At 37.8% G+C, this 22,840-nt stretch overlaps 3 protein-coding genes across 13 annotated transcripts in view; all 3 read left to right on the forward strand.

The window, feature by feature from the left end:
• Positions 1-3,189, forward strand: part of LOC104595979 (zinc ion binding protein) — a 28,595-nt gene extending 25,406 nt beyond the window's left edge. For 10 of the 11 annotated variants that reach the window (XM_088901274.1, XM_019197727.2, XM_088901276.1 and 7 more), the window contains 4 exons: positions 1,667-2,012; positions 2,545-2,620; positions 2,747-2,793; positions 2,907-3,189. In XM_088901274.1, coding sequence (XP_088757400.1) covers positions 1,667-2,012; positions 2,545-2,620; positions 2,747-2,793; positions 2,907-3,087 — 650 coding nt within the window. In that variant the 3' untranslated portion in view covers positions 3,088-3,189. The remainder of the gene's footprint in view (positions 1-1,666; positions 2,013-2,544; positions 2,621-2,746; positions 2,794-2,906) is intronic. The other variant, XM_088901281.1, reaches the window with a different exon arrangement.
• Positions 3,190-6,296: 3,107 nt separating this feature from the next.
• LOC104595993 (metalloendoproteinase 2-MMP-like) lies at positions 6,297-7,316 on the forward strand. Its single transcript, XM_010256954.3, has one exon. It carries the CDS (start codon positions 6,297-6,299, stop codon positions 7,224-7,226), a length of 930 nt encoding a protein of 309 aa, XP_010255256.1. The 3' UTR covers positions 7,227-7,316.
• Positions 7,317-10,861: 3,545 nt separating this feature from the next.
• On the forward strand, positions 10,862-11,831 carry LOC104602765 (metalloendoproteinase 1-like). Its single transcript, XM_010266568.2, has one exon. The coding sequence runs from the start codon at positions 10,862-10,864 to the stop codon at positions 11,816-11,818; it is 957 nt and encodes a 318-aa protein (XP_010264870.1). The 3' UTR covers positions 11,819-11,831.
• The last annotated feature ends 11,009 nt before the right edge of the window (positions 11,832-22,840 follow it).

The following is a 22,840-nucleotide window of genomic DNA, read 5'->3' on the forward strand; positions in this document are numbered from 1 at the left end:
GAAATACATACAACTTCCATAAATACATTAAGACACTAAGTTTAAGACTAAAATAGTCATAAATAGTATATAAACACAAAATTTTAATGGTATATATGAAGAAATATATTACAATTAATATACTAGGATGCGTAGATATCATATAATTTTATTTATAATGCATCAATCAAGAGTCCAAGACACTAAATATATGCACCTATGATATTTTAATTATTATATAAATTGTTTTTAATTTTAATATTAACAAAAAATAAATAAATATTAAATTATCAAATGCAAATTAAAATATCAATTAATAATTTATAAAAATATAGTGTTTACTTAAAGCATATCAAATTTGTTAAAATTTCTAAGATACATGTGATATGCAAATTCATAATTTTAATTACTTAAGTAATTATTCCATTGTTAATATTTTTATTTCTATAAATTATATGAAATAAAAAATATTTTTTTTGAAATAAACGTAGATTAATGGATTTGATAGATTCAATTTAATATTATATTTTTTAATATTTTGTAAACAATATTTTTATTTTTTGTAAATAATAAATATGTTGTTATTACTTATTAAATTAAAATATTAATTAATAATTTGTAAAATGTATAAAAATTTTAAGATGCATATCAAGTGCAAATTTATAAATTTTAATTATTAAAATAATTATTCTGTTATTAATATTTTGTTTGTATAAATTTCTTGATATTGAAAATTATCTTTTTATATAAATATGGATTTGATGGATTATTTGTTCTATTAGTTTATAAAATACTATTTTACATGTGTTTTTTTGTTAAATATAAACATGTATTAGTAAAATTTATGTTGTTTCATTTATTATCACAAAATGAAATGTGGTTCGGTGGTTTAAAATCGTGCCGAAAGATTGACATGCTTTAGGTGACTTGAGTTCGAGTCACCTTATTGCATTTTTGTTGAGAAAAGATATGCTGCATATCACATGTATTGGCCCGTTTCGGTGCATATTGGCAGATACACATTTATATCGGTTGGATACGGACGACTTATGGGATACATTTCTATTTGTAGCGTATCCCGTACCACTACTAACCGATACCGATATGATTCGCCCCGTATCAGACGTATCATAATCCTTGTTTGTAATCTTGTTGTATTATCCATTTCCGTGTGATCAGCTTGATGCTGCCTTTGTACTTCCCCATCTGTCTATTTTGGACAGATGTGGGTTTATCTTTCTTTTATTAATAGATGGTGCTCTCTTCCATTTTTCTATCATTTCTTATAATCTCATAAAACCAATGCTTTTATATATGAATAAAAGAGATACACAAAGTTGCACAAATTATTGTGGGATCACGATTATGAAAAATTCCATGCTATTTTGGAGAGCGAAGCACCTATTATTCTGCTAGGAACAGAACAGGCATTTATGTAAGCTTCAGGTTAATACATATCAATTGATTGCCTGCAAATGCATATTTGTTATTTAGATTATCTTTATCTGTGATTCTGTTTTAGTTTTTTTTTTTTTTTTTCTTTTTTCTTTTTTCATATTTGTTTGTTTACCAAGTTGATAAGTAATTTTTTAATGTTTCTTATCTTCAGAAGTGGACTTAAATCTATCTGACAAAGTCACCAAGATATTGAACTGATGAGTAATGTAACTTATTGGCATATTTCTAGGATCAGATATTGGAAGCAAGGTTAATTCTGGTGCTCCGCAAGCTTCTGTCAAGTTGGTAGGTTCTGGTTCTCTTAATGAATATGGGAAACCAGCTAGTTCTTCTCTAACTCATCGTGTTGAGCCTTCTGACTTTAAAAGCAAGATAGATGGACTATCTAATGTTCATATAGTAGATGCAAAGGGTCGAAGTGAAATTAAATCCTCCAGCCAGCTCACCTACACATCGACAAATCTGGGTGGTACAGAACTGAAGCAAGCCAAGGGAGCTCTTCCAGAAGGTTTTTTTGATAATAAGGATGCTGATCTACGTGCACGTGGCATTGAGCCTGTAAAAGTTGACATCAAGTAAGTTCCTTTGTCTTTATTTTCTGTGCATATTGCCTGTGTTGTATGTTGCTGTTTTGGGTAATCTCAGCCAGGAGCAAGGTTTAGCTGAACGCTTTAGCTGTTCAGCAGGCTGTGGAACCAATGATGAGGTTCCACGCCAGTATTTAAATACATGGGGCCCACATTTTTTACAGTGGGGCCCATGAATTTATTACTAGCGTGGAACCTCATCATTGGTTCCACAGCCCGCTGAACAGCTAAAGCATTCAGCTAATCCGAATTCCTCAGCCACTGGCTATTAATACTTTGTGTTGTAGATTTCTTATCTAAAATATAGATGGATCCATGGTCAGGAATTTGCATTTGGGTGGGGTTTTCCATTATTGCTGTCTCACACTGCAGATTTCTGTTGTCTCAATACTGGGTGAAAAACTGAAAACCACCTGTATCTGTCATGCACCATTACCTGTTTGTACTCCTTGACATTAAAACTGAAACTATGCCCTATTCGTTTAAGAACAATCATAAAACTATGCTAAAACTTCTTCAGGGATGAGTACAAGGAATTTGAAAAGGTCATCCAAGGGGATTTGCAGGAAGTAGATGACCGTTTGGAGGAAGAAGAGGTGAGTTTCAATTCATCCTGATCAAAAGTTTTACCGATCTGGAGAATAATGATATCTTCCATTTTTTAGTTAAGACATTCTAATGTGATAACCTTTTACTGAACTAATTTGGTATTGGAAATGCAGTTTGATGCAGCTGAAGTGATAGAAGGAGCCGAGTCTTTGGAGCAAAAGTGAGTTCTGGACCCAAAAGTTATAAATGTCTTGTTCTTGCCTCCTCTTTGGGCCATTCAGTATTTGTTTATCCTTGTATCGTTTTCCTCAAGTTTTCTCTTCTTTGTTGTAGGGCTTATTGGGAAAGAGTGGAGATGTTAAGGAAGAAGCAAATGGAACTAAAGGCTGCTATGCTTGCCAGAAAGGAAGTTCCTGTAACGACAAACAAGGAGCCCATCAACGAGGAGTCATTTAGTGACGAAGATGACAATGATGATGATTTTGCTGTAGATTGGAGAGCTAAACATATTTAGTTACGTAAAAGCAATCTACAAAATATAGCCTTTGTGATGTAATATTTTTTGATGGGACTATTAATTAAGAATTTCGTAATTCATACAAGTCTTTTGGTTTTATATTTTGAACTGCTGTTTTCATCTCATTGGGGAAATCTTGTGATGCGTTACACACAGTCCAAACCTGTATATCATGGGCACTCAGTCACTCACAATTTAGTGACACTTTGATTTTCCCCTCGCGTTATGTATTTATTTACCAGCGGAATACATTTTCTGGATGTTAGAGGTAAGGTTTAAAGTATAGATATGTATTGTATTGGGAGCTTTCCGATACGTTCCTACAGGGTGTATCGGGGTTTTGATCAATTCAGGGGGTGGGTGGACCTTAAATCGGCCCTTCTGAATCAGATTTAAAAAAACTAAAAAAAAGAAAACAAAAAGCTATCGATATTGCCCGATATGCCTTTTGGCGTATTGGACGTATTGATGTTTTGAAGCTTGATTAGGGTGGCGAATTAATAAGCTATTGGGTTCCAAATCATGGTCTGATATTATACATATATTTTGGGCCAATTTGGCTAGCTCTAGCATGATTTTGTAATTCAAACCTGGCCCTGAAGTCGGCAATGATTTTATATTACCAACGTTTTGAGACCTGGACCTTGGATTCACATGGCCCATGGGATTGGTTGCTCCAGCTTTCCCAGATCGTTTGGAACTTTGGATGACTCAATTTCGCTCAATATTGTGAGTTTATGTGAAAAATAAAATAAAACGATATACTTAGTGGGTGTTGGACAATATGATTGGTTTTATTTTTGAAAGCAAAAACAGTTGCCACATCACTTATTGCAGTTTTGGTTTTGAAAAACGAAAGCAATCATGTGGTCGAACACTTAATTTGGGTTTGGTGCGGCGATATATCTCGGCTTAATTAATTGGTCTGCTGGCAAAATCGCCTGATGGGGGCCATTAATTTTTGAGGATGGTTGCTAGTCCCAGCCAGATTGATCTTCGAGGTTGTTATTGGCTCAACCTACCAATCCATTTAAAGTTTGGATCTGCTCTTCAGCACTCCTCACACTGACCTCACAGCATGTCCCAATCGTACATCAGGAACATTTCCCATTTTTGTATGTAAATATTTATAGGAAATGTTCCTAATACATGATGGGATGTGGTTGTGAGGTTGGTATGAGGAACAAATTCCAAATCTTAAGTTGATCCAATAGGTGATTTAACTGTTCCCCAACTTGCTAAATAAATGGGTGGGTTAGTGGATTTGGAATGAAAAATTCATTTGGAATGGTTTTTGCAGTGATAAAAATGGAAGCCACTTACAATAGCTTCACCAAAAGTCAATTTTTTGGGCTCATGTAAGGCAATTTTTAGCTGCCAGGATTTAACAACTCGGGTTTTTTCGCTCACACAACTTTAAAAGCCGCTGCATGAAAGCCCTCCCGAAGGAGTACAAATTACCACCCCTAAGTTTTAAAGAAATCATTAAACTAAATAATGTTTTTTTTCCCTACTATAAACTATAAACTAAAGAATGATTAGGTGGCTCACATTTGCTTGTTCAAAGTATTGGAAGATAATATACTATGAGATTAAGTAGTACAAATATATAGTACATCTACTAGTATCCGTTTGGAAAGGTTCATCGCCTGGTTTTCCGCTTTCAAGCAACCTACTGGCGAATGACAACGGTAGAACTAGAGGTGGTGGTTGTTCGGCTGACTGGCCGACGTTACCTCAAGCTTCTCTTTGTATTTAAACCCTTTTCTGAACATTAATTAAGAAAAAGTTAATTACTTGTATATCCTTTATATATCCTTCTTAACATATATTATTCCTTTAATTACCTCAATTTTATTCCTTTTACGCCATTAGCAGCTTTCTTTCATCACAAAACATCAACTGCTTACCAAACTTTGCTAAGGACTCTTCTCAACTGTTGTTAACCAGTTAAGAGCTTATGCTTTGAGCCATACCATAGGATGGGACTCATGAAAAGACACATGACATTAGGGTTGTTAATGGTCGGATCTGGATCGGGATCGGGATCGGGACAGGGTGGTCTCAGTCCTGAACCGTTTACTAGTCGAGACAAAATCGCAGACTTAGAATCTTGGGTCCACACTCAAGTATACCGAAACAATAGCTATTTATTTAAATAATAACTTAAAATTTAAAAATTTGATAATATTGATGTTATAGTAAAATACTAATTGTTAATCAATTAAATATTTTTAATTAATACTATCTTATATATTATTCATCAAATTTATCATTTTAAACATAAAATATGATAAAAATTATAAAAACTTAAGAAAATCTTATAAATTTAATAATAATTGGTTCCAGGTCCAAATCTATATTGAGGCTAGAACAAAATCATGGAACCAAAACCAATATATTATTGGTTCAGTTCAGTTCGGGCAGTCGGATAGAGCCGACCCATTAGCATATCCATAATTAATGTATGTGTACTATATGCATAATGCTCGCAATTGATTTGAGCTATTATCAGTGACAGTCAGTCCAACCCATTCGAGATCAGATTGGAGTTAAAAGCTGAATTTCAGGAATGTTGGCTTGTCATTCCTTGCCCGTATTTTAGATGTCTTTATAATCTGTTGCATCTCGCTTGCCTAAATTCTCAAGCATTGTTGAAGACTTGAAGCAAGCATGCATCAATATCCAAAACCCTATTTTTTTTCTTCTCTTTCCCGGATTTTCAAAGTCTTTGTTGCAAATCCTCGAATAAACAATGGGAAAAGCTTGTACCGACTAACAATTAATATCCCTTGATGAGAATATATGTTCTTCCTCTCTTTCTTGTTTGGTTTTTTAATTTCCTGTCATCACTAATCTGAATCGTACAAAACTTAGGCTATTGAGTTGACCTCAGCAATGTCTATGGTATTGACTTTGATCAATATGTATTGGTTAGGGGATGCCTCCATCCATTGGTTGATTAGAGGTATCTCATCATGGCAACCGAACTTGAGAGAAGACTTTGTTGTTCTATGACTGCTGATGAGATGAGACTTTGATTTTTCCACGATTCCTTCTAATGTCTTCTTTAATACGAAAAAGAAAATAAATAAAAAAAAATGAATAAGCGTTTTCTGTTCTGTGCTGTGGGATATTGTGTATCTATCAATCTATATATAAATAGCAGAGTACTAGAAGGGTGAAGAACCAACATCCTTGATCGAATGCAACAACTAATTAATTACCACCAAATGGCTCACAGATTGTCTCTTGTCTTGGCACTCATTCTCCTCCTCCTTCCACTCCTCTCTCATGGCAAAGATGACAGGTCACGACCTTTCGAGTTCCTCCGGCATTTAGAGGGTTGTCGCAAGGGAGAAACTGTAAAAGGTCTCAACGAGCTTAAACGGTATCTGGAGAGATTTGGGTACCTGAACAACCACAAGGACGATGACGATTTCGATGATTTGTTGGAGTTGGCCATCAAGACTTATCAACTCAATTACAACCTGAACGTCACAGGGAGCCTAGACCCCGAGACCTTGAAACAGATGAGCTTGCCTAGATGTGGAGCCCCCGACATCACGAATGGCACAACGTCAATGCGATCGGGCAAGGAGAAGAAGCACCCTCATGAACGCAAAACCCTCCACACTGTTTCCCGTTATTCCTTCTTCTCCGGCATCCCAAGGTGGCCACCTTCGAAGACCCTTCTCACCTACGCATTTCTTCCTGGAACCCCGGTGAGTTCCATGAGACCTGTGTGTGATAGAGCTTTCCAGAGGTGGGCAGCTGTGAGTCGTTTCAGGTTTCAAGAGACTCAGGATTATCTTACAGCCGATATTAAGATCAGCTTTGAGAGAGGTGACCACGGAGACAAATATCCATTTGATGGGCCTGGTGGCGTTCTTGCTCATGCTTATGCACCCACAGATGGAAGGTTTCATTACGACGCAGATGAGAAATGGTATATTGGTGCGAGCTTGGATGGGTATGATGTGGAATCCGTGGCCATGCACGAGATTGGGCACTTGCTTGGACTCGGGCACAGCTCCGTTGGGAACTCCATCATGTACCCCAGCCTTCTTATGGGAACCCAGAAGCTGAAGCTGGACCAGGATGACATCGACGGAATAAGATCCTTGTACGCTTGAGGATTATATTTTATTTAATAGCAGCTCAAGCTCCAGCTCTTTGTGATTTAGATGATTTATTAGAAGAATTAGTCTGTTCTGTTTGTTAGTTTGCAGTGTGAATGAAATAAGATGAAATTAATAATATGTAAAATAAAGTAAAATGCAGATGGATCGAGAAAATTTAATAATTTGTACTCCCATACATTCATAATATTGCAAATGGAATTAAATTGCATTACAAGCGGGAATGGAGCCAAAAGTAGTCGAACTCCACACTTATATTTTGAAACAAAGTTTTTATTTCACAACCGTCACACGTGGCAAATTCATTCAATTCCACTTCAAACGTAGTCATTATTTTGTCGACCTGGATACATCATACATCGATCGGCTTATTCGCAGCAAGAGCTAGCACCCCTCCTACGTACGTACCAATATTCAACGGTACAAGCATTTTATTCTGACGTACGATGTCATCCAGGTGCAGGTTCAGTTTCTGAGTTCCGATAGGAGGAGCGGTGGGGTACATGATAGCATTCTTAACGGAGCTGTGCCCAAGTCCAACCAAGTGCCCAATCTCAGTTCATGCATGGCTAATTGGCTATAGTTTCCTCAAGCATGTCCAGATCAGTACTGACGTGTTGATTGATTACACGTAGCTCTTATTATATTGCCTATTTAATTAAACTCTTGTATGGAATACCAAAAAAAATGAGAGCAAATCAGGCCTCCACCAGATTGCACCCCACAACGTCCCACAGCACATTTAAGCCGTGTATTGGGAACATCTCCCCATGATGATATCAGAAATGATGATGTCATCAACATAAGATGTTCACAATACATGGCAAAATATGCTGTAGAACGTTTTGGGGGACAATCTGGTGGCGGGCTGATTTGAACTCCAAAAAAAGACCCTTGTATCAGAGGATTTCATGCACCACCGGAAATTGGGTTGGATTAGGACTTACGAAAGACTTGCGAAGCAGGAGAATACTCCTAGGGCTAGCTGCAACGTGGGCCGGGTTAACCCAAACCTACCTGAAAAAGTTGGTTGGATTAGGTAGGGTTGAAGTTTGGTTTAGGGCATTGGGGTGCAAAAGTATGAACCTGAATTATTCAGAACTCGGATTGGATTAGGGTTGAGGCCTTAACCAATTCAAACTCGTGTGTACATCTATCTATTTAATTGTGTGCATCTATGCTAACAAATTTAAGATGGCATCAAAGAAATTAAAAAGCAATGTTAAGTTTTGATAAAATTTTTCTAAAGCATAATAACTATATCCTTTTATATATAAATAGAAAAAAATTATGCTGCCAATGAGACATGATACTGAAAGAACTTTGACCGACTATGAATTTTGATAAACATATCACCTTGATCGGTTACCACTTTTATGACATTTAGTTCCGACAAAAAAAAAAATTTAAAATAAAAGCGGTCCAAAACTGTTGAACGGGCCAACAATTCAACCACTCAACAGGTTATTGACCGATTCAACGACTTTTTGGCTAGGGACTGGGTTTGGGGTAAAATAGAACCAGTTGCCTAAACGGTTCCTGGACCAAACAATCCAATTGTCCAGGTCAAACGGTGGTTCAAAGAACCATGTACTAGGGTGCTACTGAGCAATATACAACTTGTAAGGCCATTTACATGTGATATGGAGTATTTATTATATTTTATTATAATTCCAATTTTACCCCTCATGGTTGAAAATACCATTCTTCTTCCTCAACCCAAGAATTCTGTTGTGTGTGTGTGAGTTTCTTGAAAAAAATAATAAGTGTATTGAACATAAAGTATCTATCTCTTGGAGTAAAAAATTATTCTTGGAAGGTTAGGTTTTCAATATTGATAATTATTGCTTGAAAGTTTTTGTAATTTTTCGAGAATTGTTTTTCCATAATTAATTATTGGTAATTTACATTGATTTTGGTAATTATTAAGTTGGATTGTTTGGGAATTTTAACTATATTTGGAAATTTTTTGTGGAATTTTAATTTTTTAGAGTTATTAAATTTGAAATCATTGGTAATTTGGAAAAGATTAAATCAGAATTTTTTAATAATTTCCATAGTTAATTTTTGGTATTTTAAATTGGTTTTGGTAATTATTCAAATGAAAAATTATTGGATAACTTTAATATTAATAATTTACATTTGGTAATTATTAATAATTTCCATAATTATTGCTAATATATATTTGTTTTCTATAAGTATCATGAAATTTTAATTTAGTGATTTTCATAAAGTAATTTTCATGTTTTTGGTAATTTAATTTAGTGAAAGTTAATTTTAATGAAACCATTAATATTTAATTGTGAATTCTATATATTACTATCAATTAGCTGTAACTTTTTAAGTAATGCTATTTATTACTGCTCTCTATTAACTACTGTTAATTAATGGTAAGTATGTTAAATTATAGGATAAATTGCTGAAACGTCCCCTAAAGTTTTTGACACTGTTTTCAAAACCGGACCAGACCGGAAAAATCGGGAATCGGTCACCTCCGCTCCTCCAAAACTGTTTTTTCCCCCAAAACTATTGATTTTGGTCAGTAAACCGTTAAACCGGCCAATTAACCGTTCGAACGGTTTTGACCGTTTTCCAATTTTTTTATTTTTTTTGTCAGAATGGGCCAGCCGTTTGGGTTGAACGGCTGAACCGTTCGAACCGGTAACCGGACCCTTGACCGGTTCGTTTTTAAAAACCATGGTTTTTGACACAATTGCAAGTAGACCCTCTATATTAGGATCCTCTAACAAAAAGTACAAAAATGTCAAAAGTATGCATGCAATTATTATTGAGGCTAGTTTCTAGGGAGGAAACAATACAAACTTTGTAAACAAAAAGATGTTGCAATTTCATCTTTGAGCTATTGATATAAATGGCAAATTTAGAAAAAAAATTAATTTAAGGAAAGAGATTGGAAGGATTTAGGCTAAAAATTCATATAATTATAGAATTTGGAAAATAAGAATTTTGGTCAAAAGCAATGGCATGATATTTTAGACATTTTCATGCCTTTTTGTAAAAATTCTAAAAAAGAGGGTCTACTTAGTACTTACAATTATATCAAAAAGTTCAAGGCATGTATTGAAATTACGAAATTTCAGGGGAGGTTTCAGCGATTTACTATAAATTATGTTAGCGTACGTAGATTCACTATACTTCAGGTCTTCGATAAATATTTGCACATATTACTATCAGAAATTACTATAAATAAATTAATTAGTAGACTTGAATTTGAGATTTGCATCTTAAATTTGCACATATTACTATTAACAGAAATTACTATAAATTAATTAATTAGTATACTTGGATTTGAGATTTACACCTTTAAGATTTGGCCTAGATTTACCTTCAAGGCTTCAACCTGAGCCAACTGACCCGGATTTCATGTCTCATGTTTCCGTAGGGCCCTCCAAATAAGCATAGAAAAGGAAACATTCTGGGCCTCTGGCAAGAGGAGAGAGGAGAGACGAGACAGGGAGCACAGCTACACATGCGTAGATTATGGTTATTAATATATTTGGTCTGAAAATCTTTAATTTCTTCCCTAAATAGAAAGCTTACGTTGACTATATAAGCAGACAATCAAGTAGAACGAAACCAAGCATACGTGAACGAACCAGATCCAAGTAATGGCAGCTACACAGTCTTCTCTCTTGGCATTCTTCGTCCTCCTCGTCTTCTCTCTCCTCTCTCAGTCTCATGGTCATGGCGAAGCTGACAGACCAGAAGCCTTTCAGTTCCTGCGTCAGTCAGAAGGATGCCACAAGGGAGACAGAGTAAAAGGTCTCAACCAAGTTAAACGCTATCTCCAGAGATTCGGCTACCTCGATCACCATAACGACGACGACGACGATTTCGACCATCACTTGGAGTCGGCCATCAAGACATACCAGCTGAACTACAATCTGAAAGAAACGGGGAGCCTGGACGTGGCGACGGTGAAACAAATGATGCTGCCTCGATGCGGGGTCCCCGACATCATAAAAGGCGAGACATGGATGCGATCAGGCAAGGAGAAGAAGGAGAAGCGTCTTCTTGGTGTTAGTGGACGCAAGACCACCCTCGGCTTCTCTTCCCATTATACCTTCTTCAACAATACTCCTACCCCGAAGTGGCCACCTTATAAGATGCATCTCAAATACGTGCTTGATTCTACTGTTCCAGTTGACGATTTATTAATGCATCCACTTTGTTATGTGGCATTCGCCAGGTGGGCAGCGGTAAGCAATTTCACGTTCGAAGAGACTCAAGACCTGTCCAGTGCCGACATTAGATTTTCATTCTTCAAAGGTGATCACGGCGATGGTAATCCGTTTGATGGACCAGGAGGGGTTCTTGCTCATGCCTATGCACCCATTGATGGAAGAGTGCATTTCGATTCGGAGGAGCGATGGACAACTGGTATCCGCGCCGATTGGATTGACACGGCATCCGTGGCGATGCACGAAATCGGTCACTTGCTTGGGCTTGGGCACAGCTCTGAGCACGGTGCTGTCATGTTTCCCTACATTGATGTGGGATCTCAAAAGGTGAATCTGCACCCAGACGACATACAAGGAATACAATCTCTTTACGGTATTCATTGATTACCAGTACCACTTCAACTTGTTGTTCCGTCCCGGCCGAGCCCGTCCTGCTCCCGTACATCATACGAAGAAATACTTGCCTTTTAATGGCGGTCGAATTACAGTCGCTTACAGTAATAAGCTAGGGAGAATGCGATTAATAAAAGCTCTGCAACATGTAAATTCATAGTGCAATTCGCAATTACTGGTCATTATTCTTCCTTCGTTGTTGCATTTGAATTTCTGTAGCTGCAGTAACATATCATCCATGGACAAATTAAAAGTTATAGTTGTTGGTTTTGATTGGTTGTTAATAAGTAATGATTATATGATCAGATAAAAATGCAAAAATGGAATAAATTTACAACGTACGTAAAGAACAGGTAAACAACAGCCACCATGATCATGGGACCCCGCCACTTGTTGACTCCCTCTCTCGACTGGATGGTATCGTTGTCGCCGTTGATGAAGTAACTTCAGTGTTTGGGTTACGTTAGTTGGAGCCGTACAAAAATTGGATCCCCGGAGTATCATCTCTTGCAAGCTCAACCTTCTTCATTCTCGATGAACGGCAACCGACTCAAGGTATACTACTACGACGACTTCCTCGCATCATCCACGACCCAATTCTTTGCCAATGGTATCTCGTCGACTAACGTCGCTAGGACCCCGTCAAATGGTTCGCCGTCACCGTGATCTCCTCTATCGAACGCGATTTTGATATCCGCCGTCAGGTAAAGCGGGGATTCCGTGAAGGTTAGCATTGTCACAGCCAAGCATCGAGCGATGAGCGGGCAAAAACCGCCTTAACGGTATCTGTAACTGATTGGCAGTTAAGAAGGTGTATGTAAGGTCGCCTGTGGAAGGGGTCCAAGTGGGGCGATAAGGCTTGGAAACTGGAAAGAGTACAAATACAAACATATATAAAACTATAAATATATATAAAATAATATAAAATACAGGTTTTCTACTGCTATATAAGGCTTAGTTTAAAAGGAATATAAATATAAATATAAATATGTAGAGTGCAAAACCTTGTATGTATTACTGAGCCTAAGGCTGCATTTAGAATCGATGTAAATCAATAATCTAATACAGTAGTTGCAAAGGGGGGAATGGGAGAAGAAAAATGAAAGAGAACGGCGAATATTGTATTAGGTTATTGCAGTTGCAGAGAGTTGCAAAAGAGAGTGAGAGAGGATAGAAAGAGAACGGCGAGTATTGTTTTAGATTATTGCAGTTGCAGAAGATAGTGAGAGAGGAGAGAGAGAAAAGTATGGCTTTTAAAACCGATTCGTAGATTAAACCAGTCAGGGGTTTGGTTATTGGGTTGAACCGTTCATTCTGACAAAAAAAAAATATAAAAAAAAAAAAATGATTAAAACTGTTCGAACAATTAACTACCCGGTTCAATGGTTTATTGATCAAAATCAATATTTTTTGAAAAAATCCGGTTTTGAGGTGAAACGAAACCGGTCGGATCCAGTTTTGAAAACTATGAAGAACAATGAGAATGAAAAACCCTAAGTGAGAAAAGAAAATGTCGGTCAAGTATTATATTTGGTTAGGGCTGACCGGCTGGGGGTTTGAGAAACAACAGATTTCCTAGATGTCATTTATGACACTATATAAATAAATATATTATATATCGATTTTTAATTGGATTCTACTTTCACCATCCGAATCTGATTCGATGTAATATCCACCCATCCGAATCCGAAATTATCAGATCAGATATCGGATCGGGCCGTGGGTTTTCGGGTATTAGGCCTAATTATGGATAATTAAAAAAATGGGTCACCTAAACCTGATTAGGTCGTCTTTTTCATCCACTAGAACAGAATGGATTCCACTCGTTTATAATAATGATCTCCTACACCGACTTAAAATGGGCCATCCAAAGTCAATGCCCTTCACTTTTTGAGTTCTGATTAAAAACGTTGGATCTCAACATCGTCTCTGAAAATTCACATGAAAATGGCCAAAAATAGTTCAATCGCTTGTTAAAAATCCACTGATGAGGTGTTTTTCAATGCGCTTTTGAAAATAAAATAATTAACAGATCATCTCTTCTGGACTACCCATCAATTTGTCAAGTCTTGAAGCATCTGCCCATTTGCATTCTGTGGTCAACCCTATCATAGATCTACTTGGACAGTTGGACCCGGCCCATGAGCTATCTTCTTGACCCACCCAAGTCGTGGCACGTCGATGGATCACATTATCTTCAAACCTTAACTCTTTAAAAGTAACTTGAGATTCCTATTAATTAGTACTAAGAGCTAACTCCGAAGCATTATTATTATTGCTGCAAAATTCCTAATCATTAATTGAATCAAGATTAATTCTATATGTTACCGTGTTTTTTTATGAGCAGATGCTACCGTGCTTAAATTAGGGTGTGCAATTTGAGTTGGCTCGAGTTAACAGTTTTTACTGTTTTAGGTTTAGACATCAGGGTTAAGTCCAACAAAATCCCAACCCTAACCTAGAAAAGTTGCACCCCTAACTTAAACTATATTGCTGAACTATGGGATTACTGAGACTACGAGACTTTAAAGCAATAGAAGTACTATGAAACTCCTGTGATGTTCTGTGTTGTGTGTTAGGTATTATTGAAGTTTAACGAGGAGACATGAAAGCTATTTCCAGCTTAAAATTTTAAGGTATCAGAATTTCAGAAAATAATCATAAACAGCTTTAAATAACTACTAAAGTTCTTCAGAAGAAGCAATTACATTGAAAGATTATTTTGGGGGTTTAGTTTATTTTCGATTAAAACCTGAAAGACCTTGTCATATTAAAAAAAAAAAATGAAAGAAATAGCAATTTCTCTTCATCCTTTTTAACATCTTCATATTTTGACGCTTAGATTGTTTCTTTAATATCTGCCTAGCCTTGTCCTATTTGCAATGTATTGTTGAGGTTGAATCGATCTCTTGAGAATTGTTCTAAGGTAGGCATGGAAATGATGGTGCAACTTCGCAAGAAGATATTTTAAAGGAAAAGAGTTGTTTCCTCACCATAACAATGAAACAAGTAGCAGTAGAGACCTCGTACTGGTGATATACTAAAAGTAAATATTGATGGCGTAGCTTCTTCCAATAAAGTGAATATCGCAAAGCTTGAACTTGGGAGTAACGGAAAATTTTGTGACACTGTCGATGTATTGAGGGAGAAGGCATGTGAAGCTCTTCGCCTTAAACTAAGGATGTCAGAAGCTAAGAAAACCAATCTCCATGGAACTTGTTTACAAAATTGTTTCACTCTTTTTTTTTCCCCTCAAAAATCTATGGAACTTCTTGGCTAGGCAAAGGATAGTCTGCTTTTATTTGGTTTCTTCAAAGATACCAAACTTATCTTTCTATTTGATTTTCTAGAAAACTGAGGAGAAAATCTTTGTGAAAAAAAAAAATAAAATGAAGGATAAAATTAACAAATTTGAGAACAGAAAAAAAAAACAAAAACAAAAAGAAAAGAGGAATATGATCACCCGAAGCATGCCCACGAGGTTTTGAGAACTCAAAGCACCACACTTGAAACTACCGCTATGGTTGCCATTTGAATTAGTTGTTGGTGATCTGAACTGACAGAAGCATTATGTATGAATGCAGGTTTTGAAAAAAAGTAATAATAATAATAAAATAAAACCTAGCTCATCCTTCCCATCCATCACATAAAGTGAAATTATCTCCTTTCCTCTGAGGCGCTCAAAAATTACATGCAAGAGAGAGAGAGAGTTAAGAAGGAAGTAGAAAAGGGGGTTTGGAGAAAGGAGAGGTATGCTTTATATATAATAGTATAGATAGGCTTTTACTATACTTTTGTAATTAAATAGATCGAACCCATACTTTCTAGAGATAGGCTTAGTATCCTCTATCACATAATCTTTGTTAAAATACAAATAGAAATTTATAACGACTAGAAATCCCCTCTCATTAACTAACAAAGGATACTTTTCTGCAATTTAAGTTGCAAGAATTAACAGCATGTGCCAAATGTTAATACACCTTACAACAACATTATAGCCAGATTCTTCTAATGCATGTTGCCCTGGACTTGGATAAGATGGTAGGATTGCCAATGTACTTGGTTTTTACATTGTTAATTGTGTATTGTTGTACCCTCTAATGTTTATTGTTGAAGTTAATTTTGATGAAAAATAACTTAAAAGATAATCTAGAAATAATTTTAATTTTCACATTTGATTTAAACAAGTCAAGCAATTGAACCAGATAGCCTAACCATTTGACCTGTAACCTAGTCACCAAAATAATTCTCTATCTAGCATGGCATGGTACCTTTTTGATTTATGAAAATATGTGAAAATCTTGTTAAGGGTGGCAATATAATTTATGAACCTGCAACCCACCTAAATCCATCCATTAAATTGGCACCCCATTGAATAAAAAATTAAATGGATAGGTATGGTTGGGTGATGGGTAGTCGTTGGAACCTATCTTATAGTGTAACTGTGTGAGGATGAACAGTCGTTTTGAGGGTGGATATAGAGATCATGTCTCCCCATATTTTGAAAATTTTAATCTTCTATTTGTTGATGTAGAGTAAGGTAGCTTTTAACATTCACCTTGAGAAAGATGTTTCCCTCCTTTTATAAGGAGAGCGCGGAAGTAATTCATCCTTCAATAGGGAGCCATTGCTGTCGATTAGAAATTTAAAAATATTAGAGTTAATGTCACATGGCCCCATATCTTAGGGTTTCATTTTGGCATGTTTATTAGTTTATGGTAAATTATACTATGGCCATTAGACAAAAACCCCTCCGTTAGCCTTCTCTCAGTTAACTTTGAAAAAGAATCTCATCCAACTGTTTAATTTTTTATACATTGTACTATTGTTGCCTTTCCTCGGCTTCCCTTTCCGGTATCAATCAGCCACAAGTTTACACGTTACGGTTCACGCCAAAAGCTTGTTCTCAGCTCGTTACTCCTCTCTCTGCCTCTCTAGAATTCAAAATGGCCCTCATCTTTCTTCCCTGCTTGGAGCCATCTCTGCATTTCTCCATATTAAAGCCAATTTCTCATTGCTTGCATCTCCTTTTCTTTCTCTTATTTTTGGTTTGACAATGGAAAACAGAGCACTGTTTCATAAGAAGAAGAAGAAGAACAAGCTTTCTCTTCTTTCAGTAGTGGCCATGCTCTTTCTTTGTTTTCTTTTCTTTATGCTTTACTCTCTTTTTTTTTTGTTAGATTTTGTTATTTCTCACCTTGCTTCTTGACGCAGCGTGGAAGCAATGAGAACCGGGGCTGGTTATGCAAGCACCGGGCGTTCGCTAGCACCTAGCGAAAAATACCGATTTCTCTAGGAGAGAAAAAAGGTGGCGAAAATAGGAAGAAGAGAACTTGAAGAAATTCTGAAAATTTGAAGTATGAATTGATGAATAACTTTGGGAAAATAACAGTATTTATAATATACTTGGGAATTGTAAAAGAACTAGGAAAGAACATGAGTCTTGATCTTGATCTTGATCCTCTTGGGCTGTCTTGATAAGGTCGAACCCTCTTGGAATTCTTGGGCTTGATCTTCCACCGTCCGATTTCCCTGGCTCCCCTTATGCATGAATCTGGGAGTCTTGGATTTCTTGATGCTTCTTGGAGTCTTTGTTGGATCTTGATTGGAGTCTTGAATTCTTATTAATCTTGGAAGAGTCTTGATAATCTTGGATTTTTGATAAGTCTTGGAGTCTTGGAAGAGTCTTAATGGATCTTGAATTATCCTATTATCCTTTCTTGACTTATCCTGGACTCTTGACCTTATCCTAGGAGCTGCCGCCCCTAGGGGTGAGATGGGCCTTGGGATGGGCCTCCATCATTCTCCTCCACTTGGAGAGAACTCGACCCCGAGTCGTGACGAGGATAGGCAAGTGTTATCTCTGGCAGGTACCGGTGAAGGTCAGCAATGTTGAAGGTCTTGGATATACCCATATGATCTGGTAGGTCCACTATATAGGCATTATCATTGATCTTCTTCACGATCTTGTATGGACCATACTTCCGAGGCTTCAACTTGTTGTAGGTACCTACGGGAATTCTTTCATTCCTTAAGAAGACCATAACCTCATCACCTACATCAAACACTTGAGGTCGGCGGTGTTTGTCTGCGGCCATCTTGTACTTGGCGTTGGATTGCTCTAGCTTCTGCTTCACGACGTCTTGGACGGACCGGATTTGTTCTGCCATCTGTTCTGCTGAGATACTGGCGTTGGGTACCTTGGGTAGTTTCACTAAATCCAGTGCATGGTTAGGGACCTTCATGTACACGATGGAGAATGGGGATCTGCCTGTAGAACTATGCACTGCATTGTTATAGGCGAACTCAGCATGGGCTATGGCGAAGTCCCACTGTTTCGGCCGTTCCCGGCATATGCTGCGAATTAAATTCCCTAAGGTTCGATTTACCACTTCTGTTTGTCCATCTGTATGCGGATGGGCTGTACTGCTGAAATTAAGTGATGAATCAAAAAACCTCCACAGGGTCATTCAAAAGTGACTGAGGAACCGTGTGTCACGATCTGAAGTGACGGTCTTGGGTACCCCATGTAAGCGAACAATCTCCCTGAAAAATAATTTGGCTGTTGTGGATGCATCTGCTGTTTTCTTGCATGGGAGGAAGTGAGCCATTTTTGAGAACCTATCAACTACCACGAAAACGGAGTCCATGTTCCTCTGGGTCTTTGGCAAGCCTAGCACAAAATCCATGGACAAGTCTTCCCATATAGCAGTAGGAACGGGTAGAGGCATGTAGAGACCTGTGTTCTGGGTTTGTCCCTTAGTTGTCTGACAAACATAGCACCTGCTTACGATGGTAGACACGTCCCTTCTCAATTTCGGCCAGTAATATCGCCCCTTAACAGCTTCTATTGTTTTGTCCATTCCCAAGTGTCCTGGTAGTCCACCCCCATGCAAATCCCTGATGATCTTTTCGCGGAGGGAGGTGCAAGGGATACATAGCTGTTCCCCTTTCATAAGGAACCCGTCATAAATAAAGAAGTCTTCTGCTGATTGCTTATTCACACATTTCTCCCATACCTGTTGGAAGTCTTCATCTTGGGCATATAAGTCTTTTAGGCATTCAAAACCCACAATCTCAACGCTGAGGGTCTTGATGAGAGCTACACGCCTACTAAGTGCATCAGCCACTTTATTTTGCTGTCCTGTCTTATACACAATTTTATATGGGAACTTGTCTAGGAAAGCAGATCATCTGGCATGTAAATCACTCCTTAATTGCCTTTGCCCACTAAAATATTTTAGGGTCTGGTGGTCAGTATAGAGAACAAATTCTTTTGCAATTAAATAGTGTTCCCATGTTTTCAAGGCTCTTATCACAACATAAAATTCCTTGTCATAAGTAGACCACTTTCTCTTGGCTTCACATAATTTTTCACTAAAGAAAGCAATGGGTCTTTTCTCTTGGGACAATACAGCCCCTATGCCAACTCCACTGGCGTCACATTCAACTTCAAATAATTTATTGAAATCTGGTAAGGCAAGAACAGGAGCAGTACATAACTTTTCTTTTATGAGAGCAAAACTTTGCTCTTGTTCTTCTCCCCATTGAAATTTCCCCTTTTTCAAGCATTCAGTAATGTGAGCCATGATACTATTAAAATTCTTAATAAAACGCTTATAGAAGGTTGCCAACCCTTGAAATCGCCTGACATTTGTGACAGTGGATGGGGTCGGCCACTCCCTAATGGCTTTCACCTTTTCCTCATCTACTTTCACACCATCATTGCTTATAATAAATCTCAGGAATAATAAATTATCATTCATAAAGATGCATTTATTCAAATTAGCATATAATTTATTTTCCCTCAATGTTTTCAGGACCTCCCTGATATGTCTCACATGCTCAGTGATAGACTTGCTGTATATCAAAATATCATCAAAATAGACTACCACAAATTTACCAATGAAGGGGTGCAATACCTGGTTCATCAGCCTCATGAAAGTGTTGGGTGCGTTGGTTAGTCCAAAGGGCATGACCAACCACTCGAACAAGCCATCTCTAGTCTTGAAGGCCGTCTTCTATTCATCTCCGGAACGGATCCTGATTTGATGATATCCACTCTTGGGATATATTTTTGAGAAAACTACAGCTCCGCTTAGTTGATCCAGCATGTCGTCCAGCCTAGGAATGGGAAATTTGTACCCAATGGTGATCTTGTTAATGGTCCTGTTGTCGACACACATCCTCCAACTGCCATCCTTCTTAGGTGTTAATAAGGCAGGTACTACACAAGGACTCATGCTGATTTGAATGTGTCCCTTTTTCAATAATTCTTCTACCTTTTCTCGTAAAATTTCATTCTCCTTAGGACTCATCCTGTAATGTGGGAGGTTAGGTAGACTAGCACTTGGAACAAAATCAATATGGTGTTGTATATCTCTTATAGGAGGGAGTTCATTTGGTAACTCCTCTGGAACTACATCATTAAATTCATCCAGTAGTCCCTGTATTTTAGCTGTAATTGTATTTTCTTCATTAACATCTTCTCTTTTTACTACTAACAAATGTATCGCATGAGTATCCTTACATTCTTTAACAAATTCAGCATGATGATGGGTGATGGTAAGGAAATTTTTCTCATGTGCCTTTGGAATATTTGTAATATTTTTTTCTGCTATGGGTAACAAAGTATAACGTGTACCTTCTTTTTCAAGTTGGTAGGTATTCTTATTACCCATGTGCCTTGCATCTGTATCAAATTGCCAAGGCCTCCCTAACAAAATATGGCAAGCATCCATATCTACAATATCACAATATGCTTCATCATGGTACTTACCAATTGAAAAAGGTACCTTGCAGCGTTCTTCCACTCGTACGCCGCCTCCTTCCTTGATCCACCCAATTGTGTATGGGTTGGGATGTTTTTCAGGAATCAGTTGTAATTGTTGGATTATATCCCTGCAAATAATATTTTCCTGACTACCACTGTCAATAATTAAATTAAATAATTTTCCCTTGACAGTACATCTGGTACGAAATAATTTGTGCCTTTGAGAAGTATCCTTATTTTTTTGGGACAACATTAATTTTCTTACCACACAAGTATACTCCTCATGTTCATATGGACCCTCTTCATCATCCCCATCAGGTCCACAATATACTTCCTCCTCAATATCTTCTTCCTCCTCCCTTTCTACCATATTAACTGCCTTCCTCCTGGGACAGTCACTGGATCTATGTCCAACCTCATTACATTTAAAACATTTAATAGGAGCAGGCCTTGCATAAGGGTTACTGGGTTTAGGAGGGTTGGAAGGATTACCTCAAGTATGTCCTCCTGTACTTGCCGGGTGAGAAGGTTGTACTGCCGGAACTGATTTGTTCCCGTCGACAGTTGTCGCTCCCGCTGTACCGGCGATAATTATCACTGCATGCCTTGTCCTGGAACATTAATTCTGTTTTCAAGGCTAGGTTCCTTGCTTCCTGCACACTAAGAACCATCTACCCCAATTTTATCTCTGATAGACGGTTTTAAACCGCTTAGATAACGGGCTGCCTGCTGGTTATCACTTTCAGATAATTGATTTCTTTCAGCTAATCTCAAAAATTCAGATGTATATTCATTAACACTACGAGAACCCTGCGCACACCTCTGATAAGATTCAAACATATATTATTCATAGTCAGGAGGTAAAAATCCACCTCTGATTAATTGTTTCATGTGCCTCCAGGTTCGAACAGGACCCCTTCTTTCTCTCATCCGGGTCTCTCTCATCCGCTCCCACCAAACAGATGCGCCTCCCTTTAATCGGAAAGCTACTAATTTTACCCTTCGTTACTCTGGTATTTCCATGTAATCAAAGAACCTATCGACTTCTGTGATCCAATCCAGAAGTCCCTCTATACCAAGATCTCCACTAAAAGTAGGAATATCTACATTGAGTTTAAATTCATCATTATTCCTACGGGGGTTGAAATTACCTTGGTTGTGCCAATTTCTACCGTTTTTATCGTTGTCGGGAAGAACTGGAGCACCACCAAATTCGAAATCATCATCACTGTCGTCGTCAAGAACTGGACGTCGGGACGCAGTAGCGACGGGTGGTCTGTCGTGGTCGTCTCCTGCGATCTGCTGTGGATTTTCCCGGATTCGTGGGACCACCTCCCGTAACAAGGTTTGCAGTTGTTCAGTCACCTCTGCCAACTGCCGTTCAATGTTACGTGTGGCTGTATGCTGCTCTTCGATTGCTCTCCAAACAGTTGGGAACCCCTGATCTCCGTCACGGGGTGGGTTGCGACTGCTACCGTCTGGGTTGGACATGACTGGGCGAATTCCCTGCTCTGATACCACCTGACGTAGCGTGGAAGCAATGAGAACCGGGGCTGGCTATGCAAGCACCGGGCGTTTGCTAGCACTTAGCGAAAAACACCGATTTCTCTAGGAGAGAGAAAAGGTGGCGAAAATAGGAAGAAGAGAACTTGAAGAAATTCTGAAAATTTGAAGTATGAATTGATGAATAACTTTGGGAAAATAGCAGTATTTATAATATACTTGGGAATTGTAAAAGAACTAGGAAAGAACATGAGTCTTGATCCTCTTGGGCTGTCTTGATAAGGTCGAACCCTCTTGGAATTCTTGGGCTTGATCTTCCACCGTCCGATCTCCCTGGCTCCCCTTATGCATGAATTTGAGAGTCTTGGATTTCTTGATGCTTCTTAGAGTCTTTGTTGGATCTTGATTGGAGTCTTGAATTCTTGCTAATCTTGGAAGAGTCTTGATAATCTTGGATTTTTGATAAGTCTTGGAGTCTTGGAAGAGTCTTAATGGATCTTGAATTATCCTATTATCCTTTCTTGACTTATCTTGGACTCTTGACCTTATCCTAGGAGCTGCCGCGCCTAGGGGTGAGATGGGCCTTGGGATAGGCCTCCATCACTTCTATGTTTTAAAACACTAAAGCTTGGTAGCTCGCATCACAGGAACTCTGTATTGGAAATCTTATCATCTTATGTCGCTTTACAGAGAAACTGGGTGCAGCAAGTCACCCAACTCGCTTTACAGCAGTTGAA

This window comes from Nelumbo nucifera, chromosome 3 (genome assembly GCF_055504915.1).
Source record: "Nelumbo nucifera cultivar China Antique chromosome 3, China Antique-T2T, whole genome shotgun sequence".
Taxonomy (NCBI): Eukaryota; Viridiplantae; Streptophyta; class Magnoliopsida; order Proteales; family Nelumbonaceae; genus Nelumbo; species Nelumbo nucifera.